At 42.8% G+C, this 23,804-nt stretch overlaps 1 protein-coding gene across 1 annotated transcript in view; it reads left to right on the top strand.

Annotated features, from left to right (window-relative positions):
• The first annotated feature begins 2,879 nt into the window (after nucleotides 1–2,879).
• Nucleotides 2,880–23,804, top strand: part of LOC120064897 (protein phosphatase 1H-like) — a 52,433-nt gene continuing 31,508 nt past the window's right edge. The window contains exon 1 of the mRNA XM_039015486.1: nucleotides 2,880–3,139. Within this exon, the coding sequence (XP_038871414.1) occupies nucleotides 2,880–3,139 (260 nt within the window). The remainder of the gene's footprint in view (nucleotides 3,140–23,804) is intronic.

A 23,804-nucleotide genomic window follows, 5' to 3' on the forward strand; every position in this document is an offset into this window, starting at 1 on the left:
TCTGCTTCTCTCCCTTCCCGTCTATCTCAAGTTGGCTTTACCTGATGGTCTTCGCTGCCTCTCCCAGAGCACACACCCACACAGAGAGAGCGAGGAAGAGATTAAAAAAAACAAATTCACCTGTCATTCTCCCTGTTTCCAACGGATACAGCTCAGGTCTGGGGTTACACATTTGTGCCCAGTGGATCAGTCCTCCTGACAGCCAAGTAGAGTGCCATTTATCAGCTCTGAGATTACATCTTCAATGCCAACCACAGCCAGTTGGTAAGCTGGGAGTAGTCTATCTTAGACATGATAGAAAAGATTTTTAAAAATTGCTCTTCCTTAGAGGCTAAAATTCTCATTTTGTTTTCTGATATTGTTTGCCAGTGTTGCTTCCTGGCGTTGTTGGCAGCCTCTACTCTGCAATTGCAAATTCACCAACAGTGAACACAGCAACATAACCCCAGTTATTAGATATGGTAAGCAAAATCATGCAATAAAATTATATGAATGCATCCTATTCAGCAAAAAATTGCCATCAGGGATAACAGAAATGTTTTTGTGTACTCAAGTAATGTGGCTTGTATCCCTTCATACACACTTGGCTCAAATGGCCAAGTTGATTGGAGCATGGTGTTTTCTACAGAAGAGTTGTGGGTTGAATTATTGCATGGGCCATATATTGCCTAATTTAAAGGCAGAGATGAGACTGTGGATAGTAGGTAACTGCCCTGCTTCACGTTCGTCCTGCCCTTTAGTTGTCGGGAAGAAAGGTCCAGGAAAAGTCAGATCCGCTGCCACTCCATAATTGAAATATGTGGTAACTGCAAGTCTGTTTACAAGCGTCTGCTAAATAACGATTATTATGTTAAATTTTCATCTGTTCATCAGCCAAACTGCTTCTCATCTCCTATACTCTGGCTCCCTCTATTGGGGAAATATTTACTCTACAATGCCCTAGAGTCATTTAAAAATATATATATATTTAACTAGGCAAGTCAGTTAATTAAGAACAAATTCTTATTTTACAATGACAGCCTACCCCGGCCAAACCCTCCCCTAACCCGGACAACGCTGGTCCAATTGTGCGCCGCCCTATGGGACTCCCGATCACGGCCGGTTGTGATACAGCCCGGGATCAAACCAGGGCCTGTAGTGACGCCTCTAGCACTGAGATGCAGTGGCTTAGACCGCTGCGCCACTCGGGAGCCAACTCTGGAACTAATTACAGTGCAACTAAACAGTATAAGAGCACCACAACAGTCATACTTTTAGAGAAAAGTCGACTTGATCCGTCTGAGATTAGGCTACCACTTTTAAATGAGCATAACACACGTTTTTTGGATTATGTTTTTCTGACCTAAAAACATGCATTACCCTAGACCTTGAAAAATATCATGATTGTGGTGGAATTGGCAGTCCATCATAATAAACTCCTTGTAGTAGGTTAATCATTTGGGGGCTTTCTACTCTGGAACTTGGACCAGCAACTTTGCAATTAGAGGACAATGCACACGTTACCTGCCATGTGCCATAAAGGTCTAGACCTCTTAGCAGAGACAGTAGTAGGCTTGGCCTATACCTGAATACAGGGAGGCAACACGATTCCCCATCTCTAGAGAAGCGGAGCCGTAATGGGAACATGAACATAAGCTAAATATGATGTGGCTGTCCATGGTACTGATTTCTCTGTGTGTGTGCACAAGTAGAAAAAAAACATGTTGACTCACCCTATTTGTAGAGAAATGCCAATGACATCCTCCTCTTTCATGTTGCCTAAATGGTCTAGGACTCTTGTCAAACTTTTATTTTAATATATTTTACATTCTTTGCTTTTAATTTTTGTTGTCCTAGGCAGCCTGGCTAAAATACTTGCTCGCTAGCCTAACTTCCTTTCATGGGCAACGATACGCCAGGCCAGCTAGTTAACATTAGCATACATATGCCTACATGTTGAACTTCCATCCTCTTAGGCCAGTGGCATAATGTATTCATTTATGGTTGGATCAGACGCACCGTTATAATCATTGGCCAGTACAGAGAATTCAGTAAAAGTTCAAATCCCTATCTCCATACATGGTTAATTTAGGTTTGGGACGATTTTAGCATGTTAGCTAGCCACCGGAACAATGAGATGCAACAATTCAAGATTTTTCTATCAATAATGATGTTTGGCTTGTGATGTGATTGATGTGAAGCCAAATCCAAAATGGCTTCCCTTGACACTTTTTTTTGGTGAGCCAGGACCATTCACAATTGAGATTGGCTATTATTTTATTGATTTTTTTTATCAAGGGAGGCCAAATGCTCATTGTATTCAACGCAAATGCCAGCAACAATGTCATACTCTTTCTGACCAGACAGTATCATATAGATACCCTACACATACAGAGACAGAGGGGCGCTGTTTCGTTCGCTCGTATGCTTTAACCAGTGAGAAACAATCAGCCGCACGCGAATTGAATGACATTTATGAGAGACGAAAAATACATTATTTTTTATTATTTTTTGTAAATTGTTTTCGGAAGCCTGGCTTCCCTTTGCAGACATGAATACACGACACTGATAAATGATCAACAGCACTGCTCAAGAGTGATCTTGTCTTCATTGTGACAGGGAATGGTTATTTTGTGTCCAATCCAGACTGGCGCGCAATTTGCAGTGCGTCTCCCCCCACAACAGCGTTCACTAAAACCCTGCCTTCTGAGATTAGTATACGCACTGAGTGAGGAAGGGGTAGGCTATATTTTCAATGAGGAAAATAGTGTCTGTCAAACGTCACATGGGGCTGGGGCCGATTGCTTCCTGAAATGCTGTTCATCGTATTTTTTTATTCACTACGGTACTAGTATTAGGCTTTTCATTCATTTCTGTATCGGTTTATTATTTCTGCCGCAATGATAAGCAAAGTCAAAAATGCGATGACCACGCTGGTGGGTGGAATGATGCCCCACGGTCATCACCAGCACCACGGATCCGGGAACGTTCACCACCAGAACTGTCACCAGGACGGTCTGCCTCCACGGTTCCCCTACGGTCGACCTGAGTTTCTGGATCTTACACCAGAGCTTCTTCAATACTCGACAGAACATGCTTCTCGACCGGTGCTGACGTTGAAGAGGGACAGCAGGCTTCCCTGGCGGACGGGATACGCAGAGTGAGTGGTTTTTCTCGACATGTCATTCATAGGGATTTACAAAAAATCCTAAACATTAAAATGCAACTATCAGATTGAATGTTGTAGGCCAAGGATACATTTCACTGTTGACAATAAACAGTTTCGTGTTGTAGTAGCGTTTTATGGCGAATATGGCCTCCGTGCTGCTATTGCAAATTCACCCGAGAGCACAGCTGCAACCTGGACTCAGGGGTAGACATAACATAGTAAACGTAAATCCGGGACACTATAATTAGTAGGGTATGTTACGTTTTGTATGGTATGTATTCATTTCTCGATGTCTGTCAATCATTTCTATGATATGTTACATATTACAATTCGTATGATATGCTACAAATTGCAATTTGTTGTGGCTAACATTAGCTAGGTGGCTAACGTTAGCTAGGCTAGGAATTATGGGTTAAGGTTAGGCGATAGGTTAACTTCTTGCCGCACGGTTCCCTTTTACGGGATCATTTTCATAAACAACCGCTGAATTGCAGCGCGCCAAATTCAAAAATAATACAAAATATTTATAATCATGGAATCACAAGTGAAATATACCAAAACACAGCTTAGCTTGTTGTTAATCCACCTATCGTGTCAGATTTTGAAAATATGCTTTACAGCGAAAGGAATCCCAGCATTTGTGAGTGTATCAATCACTGCTAGAACAGCTAGCCTTAAATTAGCTTGGTCACGAAAGTCAGAAAAGCAATAAAATTAATCGCTTACCTTTGATAATCTTCGGATGTTTGCACTCACGAGACTCCCAGTTACACAATAAATGTTATTTTTGTTCGATAAAGATTGGTTTGCGCGTTATGTTTAGTAAACAAGCTTGTGGTTCCGGTCCTGAAGGGCAGACGAAAATTCCAAAAAGTATCCGTAATGTTCGTAGAAACATGTCAAAGGTTTTTTATAATCAATCCTCAGGTTGTTTTTAACATACATAAAATCGATCATATTTCAACCGGACGGTAAACTGTTCAATACTACAGAGAAAGAAAATGTCGAGCCACATCTCTCCTGCGCAGGAACTAATCAAAGGACACCTGACGCGTTTTGATAAATCTCGCTCATTTTTCAAAATAAAAGCTTGAAACTATGTCTAAAGCCTGGTCACAGCCTGAGGAAGCCATTGGAAAATGAATCTGGTTGATACCCCTTTAAATGGAGGAGGGGCAAGCAATGGAACAGGGATAAAATAAAATAAAATGCACTTCCGGGTTGGAGTTCCTCAGGTTTTCGCCTGCAAAATCAGTTCTGTTATACTCACAGACAATATTTTGACAGTTTTGGAAACTTTAGAGTGTTTCCTATCTGTCAATTATATGCATATTCTAATATCTGAGCCTGAGAAATAGTCCGTTTACCTTGGGAACGTTATTTTTCCAAACATAAAAATTCTGCCTCCTAGCTGAAAGAGGTTAAAGGGTTTTAAGGTTAGCGGAATGGTTAGCTAACATGCTAAGTAGTTGCAAAGTAGCTAAAAAGTAGTAAGTAGTTGCTAAAATACAGAACTGTCTGATGAGATTCAAACACGCAACCTTTGGGTTGCTAGAAATTCGAGTTAAAAGCCTACCACCCTATTTTGGTTTTTGCCTTAAGTAACCTTCTGTTTTATGTAACCGTATCAAGTAGCATATTATACTGATGAGTGTCTCGGATTAACATTTACTATATTACGTCTAGTCAATGAGACCAGGCTGCACAGCCTGCTGCTGCTGTAGCTGATGACGCTGTAGCAACCTATTGTGTGGTTACTTTAAAACAGTGAGAATCCCTCAATGTCCACTCACTGCATAGACTGACATTGCAACAATAATCAGCTACATATGTTGCAGTTTATTGTATCTAGTATTTTATAGGATCTCACATGTAGAACAAACAAAAACATTGAAATGCTACATACTTAGAGTAAGTGATGTCTCCAGTAGTAGACTATCATAATCTGTCCACATCACTGGTATCATCCTTTTCTTTGTTGACTGGACACATATTAATAGGATCATGTGCCTGAAAGCTATTCCGGTGGAAATTAGTATCTTATATGATAGGGATAGACTGTGTACTAGGCCTACTGCTTGAATTTGTCAAAATACGTTTGGTTTCTTTCATAAAGATTCAATAAGTCCCATAGTTGACACCAAAAAATGTAATGTAATGTAGCTGACATGTTTTAGGAGTTAAGGCATGCTTGAAAGTAACAAAAGAGAGAGAGGGAGGGAGAATTATCAACATTACTTGACATGAATGTCAAACAAACTAATATCAAACATCACGCTAACTTTACCCCGGTACAGTTGAAAGGTAAGGTTGTCTCTGAACATGCAAAGTGCAAAGAACAGTTGACAAAGAGCACCTGTGTGGAAGTGTTAGAAAATGCCTGTCAGTGTAGCCTACTCTTCATAAATCTGTAGCTATTGATTACAGTGTATGAAGTGTCCAGTGAAAACCTATTTCTATGTAGCCTATGCATTCTACCCTATACAAATGTTTGTAGTTTATACATAGTTTATATTCTCAGGAAGACATCATGTGATATTGAGTTAGTCCTGCATGTTTCTACAACAGTACAAGCCTACCTGTGTTTCCAGCTACAATAAAGCCATAAACCATCTAATACAAAGAATTCAGTACCTATCACCTCCCAAGGTAATTTCATTCACTCTATTGGGTAGAATGTGCTGCCTGGTTGATTCAGGGGAGAAAAAAACCTGCCAGCATCATTCCAGATGTGCTATCTCCCGAGAGGGGGAGTCAGTGGAGGCTGACTGGTGGATTCATACATTTCCAGACCTAGGTGGGTTATACCATTGTATGAAACCCACCCCCGCCCGTCTCCTCAAAGACCCTGAAAAATAAATCTGAGAAAGAGCTGAGTCATCCAAGGGGCGAGACAGACAGACATACAGGGGGGTTGCAAATGAAGCAAAGAAGAAGCAGGGATTTTACAATTGCAGGCAGGATGAAAGAAAGGATTCTCACTCCCAAGCAGCAGCAGCATAGAGCGAAGGCTAATGTAGGAAAATGCGTCACACAATTATTAAAGGGTTATTATACACAGCGTTTACGAAATCATGCATCATGGAGTCTGCGATTATTGTAAACAGCGTCATACATACAGAATGTATTTATTTCACCAAACTGTAATTTTCTCTAAATTACAGACATTAAAAGTGTACATATAGGCTACTGAACTTTCAGTATTGCCTATATTCTATTTTGCAATGGAGAAGAATTTAGTTGTTCTCTTCTTCAATGGAGAATTACTACGTCCATCTCCTTCACACTGTTTCTAAAGTGCAGTACAAACCACTGCTGTAATGGACTGAGTGGAAACAATGATCACACATTGACTCTGAACTCTCCAGTTGCAGATAAAAACTGGAGTCGCACCCACCCCATGCCAGACACATCAATTCCGAGCTCCACCCGATACCCGACATCAGGATAGTTTTCTCCACAACCCGACCAACCTGCATAGATTTGTTTCCGAGAGCTGATACATTGTTTTTATGACTCCAGAACAGTAGGCTATTCCCCTTCCCTGCATTAATTACACTTAACAAAAATACAAACGCAACATGCTAAAATGTCAAAGATTTTACGGAGTTACAGTTCATATAAAGGAAATCAGTCAATTTGTAACGATCTTCGTTGGGAGAAAGAGAGGAGGACCAATGCGCAGCGTGGTAAGTGTTCATGATGAATATTTAATGGATCAAACTGAACACTGAAATACAAAACAATAAAGTGAACGAACGAAAACCGAAACAGTTCCGTGTAGAACACACAGACACAGAAAACAACCACCCACAAAACACAATAGAAAACAGGCTCCCTAAATATGGTTCCCAATCAGAGACAACGACTAACACCTGCCTCTGATTGAGAACCATATCAGGCCAAACGAAAAACCCAACATAGATAACCCACCCAACTCACGCCCTGACCATACTAAAACAAAGAAATAACAAAAGAACTAAGGTCAGAACGTGACACAATTAAAATACATAAATGAGGCCCTAATCTATGGATTTCACATGACTGGGAATACAGATATGAATTTGTTGGTCACAGATACCTTAAAAAAAAGGAAGGGGCGTGGATCAGAAAACCAGTCAGTATCTGGTGTGACCACCATTTGCCTCATGCAGCGTGACACATCTCCTTCACAGAGAGTTGATCAGGTTGTTGATTGTGGCCTGTGAAATGTTGTCCCACTCCTCTTCAATGTGTGTGCGAAGTTGCTGTATATTGGTGGGAAATGGAACACGCTGGCGTACACATCGATCCAGAACATCCCAAACATGCTCAATGGGTGAGTATGCAGGCCATGGAAGAACTGGGACATTTCCAGCTTCCAGGAATTGTATACAGATACTTGCAACATGGGGCCATGCATTATCATGCTGGAACATGAAGGGCTGGAGAACATCCAATTTCCATAGATAAAATGCAATTGTGTTTGTCCATAGCTTGAGCCTGCCCATACCATAACCCCACCGCCACCATGAGGCAAACTGCTCACCCACACGATGCCATACACGCTGTCTGTCATCTGCCCGGTACAGTTGAAGTTGGTTACGACGTCGAACGGCAGTCAGGTGTGACTAACCGGCTCGAATCGGTCTTATGTAGCAATTTTTTTTTTTTACATTGGATAAAAGTAGAGACTCAGGGCTAGAAAATGGTATATCATACACTACAGTTGAGGAACAATGGGAAAGTAATTATGCTTTGAAAGTTGTTACACTTGTAACCTCACTTTTGAGAAAATGGCATTTGACTGTTTTGGTACACCTCCTGGAGAGCTATTCTTTGTCTACACCCATTCAGCATTGTTCACACCCTCTTACGCTTTAGCCCCACCCATCTCTTTAAGGGTTGATCCAAGCGTTCTGTACTAACAATAGCAGTCAAGCACCCAAGAAAACTGTCTAACCTTGGCTAGCTAGCTACTGCTAGCTACTTCCAGACACAAATGAGAGAACAGCTCACTCTGACCATTTTACTTGCCCTAGCAGAGCTAGTTCGGCTGTTTTTATGTTATCCAGAGCGTTGGTGATTGCAACTGTGCTGCTGGCAACAATTTACGCTTTTTTACCAACATTTACTGACACCGGCCATATTCAACGGGTGTTGAGTGTTCGTAATTTGTCAGTTATTCTGTGCACTGGCACACTCAGATGAGAGTGGTCTGAAATCGAAGGAGATAGAGTGAATTTACCAGCTGTCTATCAACAGCTGTCACAGTGACATCATGATCATTCTATTGAAATGGATACTTGCACAGTGAAGTCTTTTGTTAAGACATGTAGCTAGCTAGCTAAACATTGGACCATAATCCCAACTCATGACGTTACAACCCGGCATGAATCTGCAGGTAGCTAACCAACCAGGTTCAATGTTAGTTAGGTAACATTAGGCTATAACTAGCAAAGCAAATGGCTCTGAGATACGAATAATATTACTACACAGAGCATACATGTAACGTTAGCTAATGAGCTAGCCAGCTAACGTTAGCTAGCTAGCTAACAATACACTAACTTCTTATGGATGAGGGGCAGTATTGAGTAGCTTGGATGAATAAGGTGCCCAGAGTAAACTGCCTGTTACTCAGGCCCAGAAGCTAAGATATGCATATAATTAGTAGATGTGGATAGAAAACACTCTGAAGTTTCTAAAACTGTTTGAATGTTGTCTGTGAGTATAACAGAACTCATATGGCAGGCAAAAATCTGAGAAAAAATCCAACCAGGAAGTGGGAAATCTGAGGTTTGTAGGTTTTCAAGTCTTTGCCTATCCAATATACAGTGGAAATTTGGTCCGATTGCACTTCCTAAGGCTTCCACTAGATGTCAGTCTTTAGAACCTTGTTTCAGGCTTCTACTGTGAAGGGGGAGAAAATAAGAGCTGTTTCAATCAGGTGTCTGGCAGAATGCCATGAGCTCAGTCAGGCGCTCGCCCGTGAGAGCTAGCTGCGTTCCTTTTCCTTTCTAAAGACAAAGGAATTGTCCGGTTGAAACATTATTGAAGATTTATGTTAAAAACATCCTAAAGATTGATTCTATACATCGTTTGACATGTTTCTACGAACTGTAATATAACTTTTTTGACTTTTCGTCTGGACTAAGTGTGCTTGCGCCTCCATGAATTTTGGATTTGTGAACTAAACGCGCGAACAAAAAAAGAGGTATTTGGACATAAATGATGGACTTTGTCGAACAAAACAAACATTTATTGTGGAACTGGGATTCCTGGGAGTGCATTCTGATGAAGATCATCAAAAGTAAGTGAATATTTATAATGCTATTTCTGACTTCTGTTGACTCCACAACATGGCGGGTATCTGTATGGCTTGTTTTGGTGTCTGAGCGCTGTACTCAGATTATTGCATGGTGTGCTTTTTCCGTAATGCATTTTTGAAATCTGACACAGCGCTTGCATTAAGGAGAAGTATATCTTTAATTCCATGTATAACACTTGTATTTTCATCAACATTTATGATGAGTATTTCTGTAAATTGATGTGGCTCTCTGCAAAATCACTGGATGTTTTGGAAGCAAAACATTACTGAACATAACGCGCCAATGTAAACTGAGATTTTTGGATATAAATATGAACTTTATCGAACAAAACAAACATGTATTGTGTAACATGAAGTCCTATGAGTGTCAACTGATGAAGATCATCAAAGGTTAGTGATTAATTTTATCTCTATTTCTGCTTTTTGTGACTCCTCTCTTTGGCTGGAAAAATGGCTGTGTTTTTCTGTGACTAGGTGCTGACCTAACATAATCGCATGGTATGCTTTTGTCGTAAAGCCTTTTTGAAATCGGACACTGTGGTGGGATTAACAACAAGTTTATCTTTAAAATGGTGTATAATACTTGTATGTTTGAGAAATTTGAATTATGATATTTCTGTTGTTTGAATTTGGCGCCCTGCACTTTCACTGGCTGTTGTCAAATCAATCCCGTTAACTTCTTACGGATGAAATCCCATTAACTTGAAATGAAAATGACTTTCTGACAAAATTAGAAACGTAATATCTGAAAATGTAGCTAGCTAGACTATCTTACCCGTATACATGGACGCTGGGATACATGGATACATGGACGCTTCTCCCTCTCTGTCACGGATACCATGGTTGCCCTTAGTTTGAAGATATAATCCGAAGACAGATGTTTTCTCCTTAGCTCTAATTCCACTGATTTCAAAACTTGCGTTAGACAGGATTACCTACAAACCCAGAAGGCATTTCTGCTAAAAAACGCATTTTGATTTAAAAAAAGTACTACTCCTGTGAAGTAGTGACGCGCTACATACGCCTAGTTTCCTGAAACGAGTCACAGGTCAAGACCCTGGTGAGGACAATGAGCACGCAGATGAGACGGTTTCTGAAAGTTTCTGCAGAAATTCTTCTGTTGTGCAAACCCACAGTTTCATCAGCTTTCTAGGTGACTGGTCTCAGACGATCCCGCAGTTGAAGAAGCCGGATGTGGAGGTCCTGGGCTGGCGTAGTTACACAAACCAGGTCTACACCTGTACTTCAGCTCCAATTGACATGGAGTGAAAGTATTCAGACTTTTTCCACATCTTGTTACTTTACAGCCTTATTCTAAAATGGATGAAATAAAAACAATTCATCGGCAATCTACACACAATACAACAATGACAAAGTGAAAAGGTTTTTAGAATTTTTGCAAATGTATTAAAAATAAAGTATTCAGACCCTTTGCTATGAGACTCCAAAATTGAGCTCAGGTACATCCTGTTTCCATTGATCATCCTTGAGATGTTTCTACAACTTGATTGGAGTCCACCTGTGGTAAATTCAATTTATTGGACATGATTTGGAAAGGCGCACACACCTGTCTATATTAGGTCCCACAGTTGACAGTGCATGTCAGAGCAAAAATCGAACTCCGAGACAAGATTGTGTCGAGGCACAGATCTTGGGAAGGGTCCCAAAACATTTCTGCAGCATTGAAGGTTCCCAGGAACACAGTGGCCTCCATCATTCTGAAATGGAATTTGGAGTTCGGAACAACCAAGACTCTTCCTAGAGCTGGCCACCCAGCCAAACTGAGCAATCGGGGGAGAAAGGCCTTGGTCAGGGAGGTGACCAAGAACCCAATGGTCACTCTGACAGAGCTCTAGAGTTCCTTTGTGGAGATGGTTGTCCTTCTGGAAGGTTCTCCCATCTCCACTCCACCAATCAGGCCTTTATGGTAGAGTGGCCAGACGGAAGCCACTTCTCAGTGAAAGACACATGACAGCCCGCTTGGAGTTTGCCAAAAGGCACCTAAAGACTCTCAAACCATGAGAAACAAGATTCTCTGTTCTGATGAAACCAAGATTTAACTCTTTGGCCTGAATGCCAAGCGTCACGTCTGGAGGACAGCTGGCACCCTCCCTATGGTGAAGCATAGTGATGGCAGGATCATGCTGTGGGGATGTTTTTCAGCTGCAGGGACTGGGAGACTAGTCAGGACCGAGGCAAGGAAGAATGGAGCAATGTACAGAGAGATCATTGATGAAAACCTGCTCCAGAGCGCCCAGGACCTCACTCTGGTGAAGGTTCACCTTCCAACAGGACAATGACCCTAAGAACACAGCCAAGACAACGCAGGAGTGGCTTCAGGACAAGTCTCTGAATGTCCTTAGCCAGATCCCGGACAAACATCTCTGGAGAGACCTGAAAATAGCTGTCAGATCTGCAGAGAAGAATGGAAGAAAATCCCCAAATACAGGTGTGCCAAGCTTGTAGCGTCATACCCAAGAAGACGCGATGCTGTAATTGCTGCCAAAAGGTGCTTCAACAAAGTACTGAGTAAAGGGTCTGAATAGTTATGTAAATGTGTGTGTGTGTGTGTATATATATATATGTTTATACATTAGCAAAAAATGTAACTGTTTTTGCTTTGTCATTATAGGGTATTGTGTGAAGATTGAGGAAAATAAACAATTCAATATATTTTAGAATAAGGCTGCAACGTAAGAAAATGTGGAAAAGGTCAAGAGCTCTGAATACTTTCCGAAGGCACTGTAACTACAAAGTATGCACCTGTGCTTGAACCCAACTAATCAACTCAGCCAGGTCTAAATACTGTATGTGCCGAATACTAAAACTTTTAAAGGCTCTGTGCATTCAAAAACGTGATTTCCCTTTTGTTATATATATTTCCATAGAGGTTGGAATAGTACTGTGAAAATTATGAGAATGCACTTTTAGTGTAAGAGCTGTTTGAAAAGGAAAAGCATGCCTGACATTTCAGCCTATGTTGTTGGGATGGAGTTTTGGCCTGCCTGGTGACATCACCAGCAGGTAAATTAGTTCTTATACAATGGGTGAGTCTAATCCTGATTGGTTAAAACCGCATTCCAGCCGGTGTCGATTCCACAAGTTGCCACCGGCTAAATCTATGATGTTAAAATGCCTATTTACTCTGTTCCATCTGACTGCCCAATCCACTGTCTCATCAGCCCAGCCAGGAAAGTTATAAACTTGATCTCCACTATAAAAAGTATGTAGACATTATCTCACATTTGTCTTTAGATATAAAATGTGTTTTCAACAGCAGAGATTTGTATAAACGAACTGAGAAGTGGTCTGTGGTCACCACCTGCAGAACCATTCCGTTTTTGGGGGTGTCTTGCTAATTGCCTATAATTTCCACCTTTTGTCTATTCCATTTGCACAACAGCATGTGAAATTTATTGTCAATCAGTGTTGCTTCCTAAGTGGACAGTTTGATTTCACAGAAGTGTGATTGACTTGGAGTTACATTGTGTTGTTTAAGTGTTCCCTTTATTTTTTTGAGCAGTGTATATACAAATGTATGTTGACATCCACTAATTTGAAGAGTTTTGGCTATTTCAGCCAAACCCGTTTCTGACAAATGCATAAAATCGAGCACACATCCATGCAATCTCCAAAGACAAACATTGGCAGTAGAATGGCCTTACTGAAGAGCTCAGTGACGTTCGTGGCACCGTCATAGGATGCCACCTTTCCAACAAGTCAGTTCATCAAATTCATACCCTGCTAGAGCTTCCACGGTCAACTGTAAGTGCTGCGAAGTGGTAAGCCACACAAGTTCACAGAACGCCGAATGCTGTAGTGAGTAAAAATCATCTGTCCTCGGTTGCAACACTCACTACCGAGTTCCAAACTGCCTCTGAACAGTTCTTGTGCAGACGTTGCTTCCATCGGGAGCTTCATGAAATAGGTTTCCATGGCCGAGCAACCGCACACAAGCCTAAGATCACCATGCACAATTCCAAGAGTCAACGGGAGTGGTGTAGACCTCGCAGCCATTGGACTCTGGAGCAGTGGAAAGCCTTTTCTTGAGTGACGAATTGCGCTTCACCATCTGGCAGTCTGACGGACGAATCTGGGTTTGGCGGATGCCAGGAGAACGCTACCTAAACTGTAAAGTTTAGTGGAGGAGGAATAATGGTCTGGGGCTGTTTTTCATGGTTCGGGCCCAAAGCTAAGGGAAATCTTAGGCTACAACATACAGTACAATGACATTCTAGATGATTCTGTGCTTCCAACTTTGTGGTAACAGTTTGGGAAGGCCCTTTCCTGTTTCAGCATAACAATACCTCCATGCACAAAGCGAGGTCCATACAGAAATGGTTTGTTGAGATCTGTGTGGAAGACCTTGACTGGCCTGCACATAGCCCCGACCTCAACCCCATCGAACACCTTTGGGAAGAATTGGAACGCCGACTGCGAGCCAGGCCTAATCGCCCGACCTCACTAATTCTCTTGTGGCTGAATGGAAGCAAGTCCCTGCAGCAATGTTCCAACATCTAGTGGAATGCCTTCCTAGAAGAGTGGAGGCTGTTATAGCATCAAAGGAGGGACCAACTCCATATTAATTCACATGATTTTGGAATGAGATGTTCGACGAGCAGGCGTCCACATACCTTTGGTCATGTAGTTTATTTAATCATAGATTATTCTTTTTTCAATAGATTGAAGTAGCGTTGGGTTATGGATATTGTCACTCCCTGATCTGTTTCACCTGTCTGTGTGATTGTCTCCACCCCCCTCCAGGTGATGCCCATCTTTCCCATTATCCCCTGTGTATTTATATCTGTGTTCTCTGTTTGTCTGTTGCCAGTTCATCTTGTTTGTCAAGTCAACCAGCGTTTTTGTTGTCAGCTCCTGCTTTTCCCAGTCTCTTCTTTTTCTCACCTGCCTGACCACTCTGCCTGCCTGCCGACCTGTACCTTTGCCCCACCTCTGGATTATTGACCTCTGCCTACCCTGACCCTGCCTGTCGTCCGGTACCGTTGCCCCACCTCTGATTTACTGACCCCTGCCTGCCTTGACCGGTCTATTGCCTGCCCCCGTTAGATTATTAAACCATTGTTAATTCGATGCCGTCTGCATCTGGGTCTTACGTTCATACCTGATAGATATACTTGATCAAGATGGTCTTGCAGATGATGTTGCCACTATCCACCAGCCTTGACATAATGTTTAAATCAGTGATTCTATCCGTAAAATATTGTTATTTCTGGGGAAATTGGCCGTGTATAGACCCGTAAACTGAATTAGTGTAATAATGTAACAAATATTTAATGTCGATAGATTTGTTTATTGTCTCTTGCACAAAGGTATACCTGGGTTATGTTAGTTTTGCTGAATAGTCACAAGTGTAGACCTGGTTTATTTTATTTTTATATATGCCTATCTGTCTCGTCCCAACTCGTTCATTACTATTGGACAGCAGAAGATCAAATTTCAATATTGAAACAATGTTGCAAATATTGGAGAGACAAACAGCAAGGTTTATTTCCTATGCTTCCTGGCTGATGTTTTGGTCACTTTTGAATGCTGGCAGTGCTTTCACTCTAGTGGTAGCATGAGACGGAGTCTACAACCCACACAAGTGGCTCAGGTAGTGCAGTTCATCCAAGATGGCACATCAATGCGAGCTGTGGCAAAAAGGTTTGCTGTGTCTGTCAGCGTAGTGTCCAGAGCATGGAGGCGATACCAGGAGACAGGCCAGTACATCAGGAGACGTGAAGGAGGCCGTAGGAGGGCAACAACCCAGCAGCAGGACCGCTACCTCCGCCTTAGTGCAAGGAGGTGCACTGCCAGAGCCCTGCAAAATGACCTCCAGCAGGCCACAAATGTGCATGTGTCAGCATATGGTCTCACAAGGGGTCTGAGGATCTCATCTCGGTACCTAATGGCAGTCAGGCTACCTCTGGCGAGCACATGGAGGGCTGTGCGGCCCCACAAAGAAATGCCACCCCACACCATGACTGACCCACCGCCAAACCGGTCATACTGGAGGATGTTGCAGGCAGCAGAACGTTCTCCACGGCGTCTCCAGACTCTGTCACGTCTGTCACATGTGCTCATGTGCTCAGTGTGAACCTGCTTTCATCTGTGAAGAGCACAGGGCGCCAGTGGCGAATTTGCCAATCTTGGTGTTCTCTGGCAAATGCCAAACGTCCTGCACGGTGTTGGGCTGTAAGCACAACCCCCACCTGTGGACGTCGGGCCCTCATACCACCCTCATGGAGTCTGTTTCTGACCGTTTGAGCAGACACATGCACATTTGTGGCCTGCTGGAGGTCATTTTGCAGGGCTCTGGCAGTGCACCTCCTTGCACTAAGGCGGAGGTAGCGGTCCTGCTGCTGGGTTGTTGCCCTCCTACGGCCTCCTTCACGTCTCCTGATGTACTGGCCTGTCTCCTGGTAGCGCCTCCATGCTCTGGACACTACGCTGACAGACACAGCAAACCTTTTTGCCACAGCTCGCATTGATGTGCCATCTTGGATGAACTGCACTACCTGAGCCACTTGTGTGGGTTGTAGACTCCGTCTCATGCTACTACTAGAGTGAAAGCACTGCCAGCATTCAAAAGTGACCAAAACATCAGCCAGGAAGCATAGGAACTGAGAAGTGGTCTGTGGTCACCACCTGCAGAACCATTCCGTTTTTGGGGGTGTCTTGCTAATTGCCTATAATTTCCACCTTTTGTCTATTCCATTTGCACAACAGCATGTGAAATTTATTGTCAATCAGTGTTGCTTCCTAAGTGGACAGTTTGATTTCACAGAAGTGTGATTGACTTGGAGTTACATTGTGTTGTTTAAGTGTTCCCTTTATTTTTTTGAGCAGTGTATAATAAATTAGAGCCACTGTATTGTCCCATTGGTCACATGTGACCGCTAAGTTATTTTCATATACCACAAGCATCATGGATTCAATGTATTGCAAATTAAGACACATACAGTACGTAAACTAGACATTTAAACATATTTACAAAGAAAATATTTTAAAATGTCAACAATGTATTTGTTGCTAAAGCTGTTGCATACAGAGTTCTGGTGCCTTATTCGTCTGGAAAGTACACCTTGGAGAATTATGCTTGTGGTCTTGTGACCATTTTGAGAAATCATATAATAATATGAAACATTTGATTATAAGTACAAATGTAACTTCTCTAGAGCCTATAAAGTACAAAAGGTTTTTCTTTCACTATCTGTGACCCATGGGATTAAATGGGTTAAATAAACAATTCCCGAATAGTCTATAGGCTTCAAAAATAGCCTACATTTATTTAGTAGGCTAAAGGCTACTCAAACTTTTACCAGCAGCACAGGTTTTAACTTTATATGGCCTGTGTATGGTCTAAATCAGGTATTTCCAAACTGGGCTATGCGCAATGCCGTCGGAGGTATGCCTAATTACATTTTTTCCCCTCACATTTTCAAACAGTCCATTTGATGGGGCTATACATTTGGGCTATACATTTGGGTGAGGTTTTTTTCTCGCCCGAGTAGCCTCGTTTCACTGCCAAAAATAAAATGTAACTATCTAGTGTTCAGCAAAATAACAACACAATGTCAAATACAGGTAGCCTTGTCAAATAATTAACATCAAATCACATTAACCGTTACTCTCTCGTGGGTGAAACCTTCACTCTTGCGCAGACATTTAGAAACAAAACATGCCAATTTGAAAAATAAGCCACGGGAGTTTTTTGAGTGAAAATTTAGACAACTTTCGAGTAGTAAGACATATATAAAAGCAACAGATACCATTAATAAGAAGGGGCTAGAAGCGTCGTATATGGTGAGCTACTGAGTGGCTAGGACAGGCAAGCCCCATACTATTGTGAAGGACTTAATTCTTCCTGCTGCTGCAGATATGGCTGGGACAATGTTTCACAATGCATCAGTGACATGGTAGGAGATGTTTTGAAACAATTACTGTTTTGCATACAAGCCAGTGAATTCTATGCGTTACAGCTGGATGAGTCAACAAACATGGCGGGCCTGGCACAGCTCCTAGTATATGTCCGTTACGTTTATGGGGGGTCAATTAAGGAAGACATCTGCTTCTGCAAACTACTGGAAACCAGTACAACAGGAGAGGATATTTTTAAAATACTGGACAGCTTTGTGACATCAAGTGGACTTTGGTGGTCAAGATGTGTTGGTATCTGTACTGATGGCGCAAAAGCCATGACAGGGAGACATAGTGGAGTGGTAACGCGCGTGCAAGCAGGTGCTCCAGACGCCACTTGGGTACACTGTAGCATCCACAGAGAGGCTCTTGCTGCCAAGGGAATGCCTGACAGCTTGAAAGATGTTTTTGACACTACAGTGAAAATGGGTAACTTTGTTAAAGCAAGGCCCCTGAACTCTTGTGTATTTTCTGCATTATTCAATGATATGGGCAGCGACCATGTAACGCTTTAAAACATACAGAATTGCGCTAGTTATCAAGGGGCAAAGTATTGACATGTTTTTTTTTTTATTGAGAGATGAGCTTAAAGATTTCTTTACTGACCATCATTTTCACTTGTCTGACCTCTTGCATGATGATGAGTTTCTCACATCTGGCCTATCTGGGTGATGTTTTTTCTCGCCTGAATGATCTGAATCTAGGATTACAGGGACTCTCCGCAACTATATTCAATGTGCGGGACAATATTGAGGCCAACACACACGTCTTTCCATCATTGTATGATTTTTTTTGTGTGCAAATGAACTCAAGCTTACGGACAATGTCAAATGTGACATAGCGAAGCAAATGAGCAAGCTGGGTGCGCAATTACGCAGGTACTTTCCCGAAATGGACGACACAAACAACTGGATTCGTTATCCCTTTCATGCCCGGCCTCAGTCCAATTAAATCAAATCAAATGTTATTAGTCACATGCGCCGAATAACAACCAGTGTAGACCTTACAGTGAAACGCTTACTTACGAGCCACTAACCGACAGTGCAGTTTCAAAAAATATGGATAAGAATAAGAGATAAAAGTAACAAGTCATTAAAGAGGAGCAGTAAAAAATAACAAATACAGGGGGGTGCCGGTACAGAGTCAATGTGCGGGGGCACCGGTTAGTTGAGGTAGTATGTACATGTAGGAAGAGTTGGGGGGGGGGGGGGGGGGGGGGGTAGCCATTTAGAAGCTGTTTAGAAGCCTTTTGGACCTAGACTTGGCGCTCCGGTACCGCTTGCCGTGTGGTAGCAGAGAGAACAGTCTATGACTAGGGTGTCTGGAGTCTTTGAACATTTTTAGGGCCTTCCTCTGACACCGCCTGGTATAGAGGTCCTGGATGGCAGGAAGCTTGGCCCCAGTGATGTACTGGGCCGTTTGCACTACCCTCTGTAGTGCCTTGCGGTCAAAGGCCGAGCAGTTGCCATACCAGGCAGTGATGCAACCAGTCAGGATGCTCTCGATGCTGTAGAACCTTTTGAGGACCATTGCCAAATTTTTTCAGTCTCCTGAGTTGGAATAGGTTTTGTCGTTCCTGCTTCACGACTGTCATGGTGTGCTTGGACCATGTTGGTGATGTAGACACCAAGGAACTTGAAGCTCTCAACCTGCTCCACTGCAGCACCATCGAGGAGAATGGGGGCGTGATCTGTCCTCTTTTTCCCGTAGTCCACAATCATCTCCTTTGTCTTGATCACATTGAGGGAGAGGTTGTTGTCCTGGCACCACACGGCCATATCTCCTCCCTATAGGCTGTCTCGTTGTTGTCGGTGATCAGGCCTACCACTGTTGTGTCATCGGCAAATTTTATAATGGTGTTTGAGTCGTGCCTGGCTGTGCAGTCATGAGTGAACAGGGAGTACAGGAGGGGGCTGAGCACGCACCCGAGGGGCCCCTGTGTTGAGGTTCAGCAATGTGGATGTGTTGTTACCTACCCTTACCACCTGAGGGCGGCCCGTCAGGAAGTCCAGGATCCAGTTGCAGAGGGAGGTGTTTAGTCCCAGGGTCCTTAGCTTCATGATGAGCTTGGAGGGCACTATGGTGTTGAACGCTGAGCTGTAGTCAATAAATAGCATTCTCACATAGGTGTTCCTTTTGTCCAGGTGGGAAAGGGAAGTGTGGACTGCAATAGAGACTGCATCATCTGTGGATCTGTTGGGGCAGTATGCAAATTGGAGTGGGTCTAGGGTTTCTGGGAAGATGGTGTTGATGTGAGCCATGACCAGCCTTTCAAAGCACGTGAGTGCTACGGGTTGGTAGTCATTTAGGCAGGTTACCTTGGGCACAGGCACTATGGTGGTCTGCTTAAAACATGTTGCTATTACAGACTCGGACAGGGAGAGGTTGAAAATGTCAGTGAAGACACTTGCTAGTTGGTCAGCGCATGCTCGCAGTACACGTCCTGGTAATCCGTCTGGGCCTGCGACCTTGTGAATGTTGACCTGTTTTAAAGGTCTTACTCACATTGGCTGCGGAGAGCATGATCACACAGTCTTCCGGAACAGCTGGTGCTCTCATGCATGTTTCATTGTTATTTGCCTCGACGCGAGCATAGAAATAGTTTGGCTCGTGTCACTGGGCAGCTCTCGACTGTGCTTCCCTTTGTAATCTGTAATGGTTTGCAGGCTCTGCCACATCCAACAAGCGTCAGAGCCGGTGTAGTACGACTCGATCTTAGTCCTGTGTTGATGCTTTGCCTGTTTGATGGTTCGTCGGAGGGCATAGCGATTTCTTATAAGCTTCCGGGTTAGAGTCCCACTCCTTGAAAGCGGCAGTTCTAGCCTTTAGCTCAGTGCGGATGCTGCCTGTAATCCATGGTTTCTGGTTGGGGTATGTATGTATGGTCACTGTGGGGATGACGTCATTGATGCACTTATTGATGAAGCCAATGACAGCTGTGGTGTACTCCTCAATGCCATTGGAGTAATCCCGGAACATATTCCAGTCTGTGCTAGCAAAACAGTCCTGTAGTTTAGCATCTGCTTGATCTGACCACTTTTTTTATTGATCTAGTCACTGGTGCTTCCTGCTTTAATTTTTGCTTGTAAGCAGGAAATCAGGAGGATCGAATTATGGTCAGATTTGCCAAATGGAGGGCGAGGGAGAGCTTTGTATGCATCTCTGTGCGTGGAGTATAGGTTGTCCAGAGTTCGTTTTCCCTCTGGTTGCACATTTAACATGCTGATAAAAATTTGGTAAGACGGATTTAAGTTTCCCTGCATTAAAGTCCCTGGCTACTCGGAGAGCCGCCTCTGAGTGAGCGTTTCATTGTTTGCTTATGGCAGAATACAGCTCATTCAATGCTGTCTTAGTGTCAGCCTCTGAATGTGGCTGGCACACACTTACCGATATCTGAACAAGAGAGCCTCATCAAAATTGCAACAAGCTGTTCTGTGAAAATGTAATTTAAATCAGAAGTCGCTGCCAGATTTATGGATTGGGCTGGCCGAGTATTCTGCCTTGGCAAATCGCGCGGTTAAGATACTGATGCTCTTTGCAACCACGTACCTATGTGCGAGTGGATTCTCAGCCCTCACTAGCATAAAGACTAAATACAGGCACAGGCTGTGTGTGGAAAATAATTTAAGACGGAGACTCTCTCGAGTTATGTGCATCCTTTCAAGCACACCCTTCTCATTAACCTGTGGTGAGTTATTCACAATTTTTGTTGCCCAAATAAGGTTTTTATATGTAAGATGGCTAAATAAAAGAGAAATTATTGATTATATTATTTGTGCCCTGGTCCTATAAGAGCTCTTTGTCACATCACACGAGCCGGGTTGTGACTCAAACTCCTTCTTATGTTTAATAAATGTATCGTATAGTGTGTGTGTGTGGCAGGCTTTCAATGACGGCAAACAACATTTGAGAGTGCGCCGACCCTGGTGCTACAGTGGGTACGCAGCTGGAGGTTGAATGTTTGAAGGACTATAAAAAGTTTGGCAACCACTGGTTTAAATTAACAAAAGCTTGAATTAACGTAATAATTACCTGAATTATCTTAAGCAAATACCTGCTTGCACTTTTTGCGGGCTGTGTAGCATTCAATCATTCCTCCTTGTCCACAATGACTCAAATCCTTCCAAACCCGGGATTTCACTCAAGTAGCACCTGTTTCCACGATGGTTTATTCCACCATCACAACCTCTATTTTTATGTATCCTGTTACGTTATCTATTTTTGTGTGAGCTAGACAAGCCAGGGAACGTAAACTTGGCAACGTAGTCACACGTGGGGGAGGGGAAAAAAGCTCTTCACGTGGACAAATTAGGAATGTTTCAGCACCACACTAATAATGGACAGTTCCCTGCTCCACTGCGTGTGTGGTTGGTACTCTAGGCTACCATATCTGGCTCACCACTCACAGAATGGAATTCGCAACACAATGCAACACAACAAGCTCCTGGGTTTGGAAAGAAAAGAGAATCTTGATTTTTAAAACTTTTCCGACCCGCAATATAAATGTTCTGAACCGCGAGCCGACCCGATGCAGAACTCTAGTTGGAGGGGTCTACTCCATTGATCGAAGTCCAGTATCTGTGAAAGTATGGTCATTTTGATATCACTTGGAGTCACCTATCAAAGTCACAACTGTTCTGTTCTGTTCCTGACTACATTAATGAACTCTCCACCAGGACAGGACAGCAGTGTCCATTTTACTTTGCAGACTAAAGAACTGTCTCTTCAGACTAAAAGCACTCTAGCCTCCAGCTCCTTTAGACTCCAGAGAGAGTCCTTCCCCTCATCTCCTCCAGCACCTAGCACTCCAGTTCCTAGAAATGTATTTTACATAGATCACCTATGATGGGGCACTTAACCATGCTTCACACACACACCACATAATGCATCACTGTAATTGAGGCAGAACTTACAATAGATTTTGCACTGAACTGTTTCTATTATTGCGTTGAACTTTTAATCTTTGCTCTTTTACTCTACAGCAGTACTGTGGTTTTTTGGCTTTCACTTTGGCTCGTGTTATTAAATTGTTCATGCCCCCTTATTTGAATGCACTTATTGTTGTTTAGTTGCTCTGGATAAGAGTGAGTGTTGCAATGTCAATGTAATCCCCTCGGGGCATCTATTTAAGCTTATTGACCTCTAAACAGATAGCAGAGAATGATGCTCATTTATGTTTATTTTTGAACCATTTCATGTCAATGATGTTGCAAAAATGTTCAAACAAAACTCTACAGGAGCTGATTCGTTTCATCCCTTTTTCCTGCAGTTTTCTACCCTCCTCATTGTAGAACCTTTTGACCCACATGTTTTATTTAAAAAATTGCTTCTGGTGCTATCCCTAAGATCTGTACGGTGGCGCAAGTCCTCCCCCTTCACAAAGGCAGGGATACTTCGGATTTAGTTTAGAAATTTGGCAGTAGTTATCTATCTTGCCTTGCAAAATTATTCGAATCACTGGCAAACTCTCAGCTAATAACGGGTTTAACTTCACATTATATTCTTAATTTTTATTTCACCTTTTATTTAACCAGGTAGGCTAGTTGAGAACAAGTTCTCATTTACAACTGCGACCTGGCCAAGATAAAGCACAGCAGTTCGACACATACAACACAGAGTTACACATGGAATAAACAAACATACAGTAGAAAAAAAGAAAAGTCTATATACAGTGAGTGCAAATGAGGTAAGATGAGGGAGGTAAGGCAATAAATAGGCCATGGTGGCGAAGTAATTACAATATAGCAATTAAACACTGGAATGGTAGATGCACATTCATCTTCTGCACAAGTAGAGATACTGGGGTGCAAAGGAGCAAGATAAATAAATACAGTATGGGGATGAGGTAGTTGGATGGGCTGTTTACAGATGGGCTATGTACAGGTGCAGTGATATGTGAGCTGCTCTGACAGCTGGTGCTTAAAGCTAGTGAGGGAGGTATATGAGTCTCCAGCTTCAGTGATTTTTGCAGTTTGTTCCAGTCATTGGCAGCAGAGAACTGGAAGGAAAGACGGCCAAAGGAGGAATTGGCTTTGGGGGTGACCCGTGAAATATACCTGCTGGAGTGCGTGCTACGGGTGGGTGCTGCTATGGTGACCAGTGAGCTGAGATAAGGCGGGGGTTTACCTAGCAGAGACTTGTAGATGACCTGGAGCCAGTGGGTTTGGCGAAGAGTATGAAGCGAGGGCCAGCCAACGAGAGCGTACAGGTCGCAGTGGTGGGTAGTGATGGGACTAGACTGCTTCCAATTTGTTGAGTAGAGTGTTGGAGGCTATTTTATAAATGACATCGCCGAAGTCGAGAATCGGTAGGATGGTCAGTTTTACGAGGGTATGTTTGGCAGCATGAGTGAAGGATGCTTTGTTGCAAAATAGGAAGCCGATTCTAGATTTAATTTTGGATTGGAGATGCTCAATGTGAGTCTGGAAG

This window comes from Salvelinus namaycush, chromosome 20 (assembly GCF_016432855.1).
Source record: "Salvelinus namaycush isolate Seneca chromosome 20, SaNama_1.0, whole genome shotgun sequence".
NCBI classification, from domain to species: domain Eukaryota; kingdom Metazoa; phylum Chordata; class Actinopteri; order Salmoniformes; family Salmonidae; genus Salvelinus; species Salvelinus namaycush.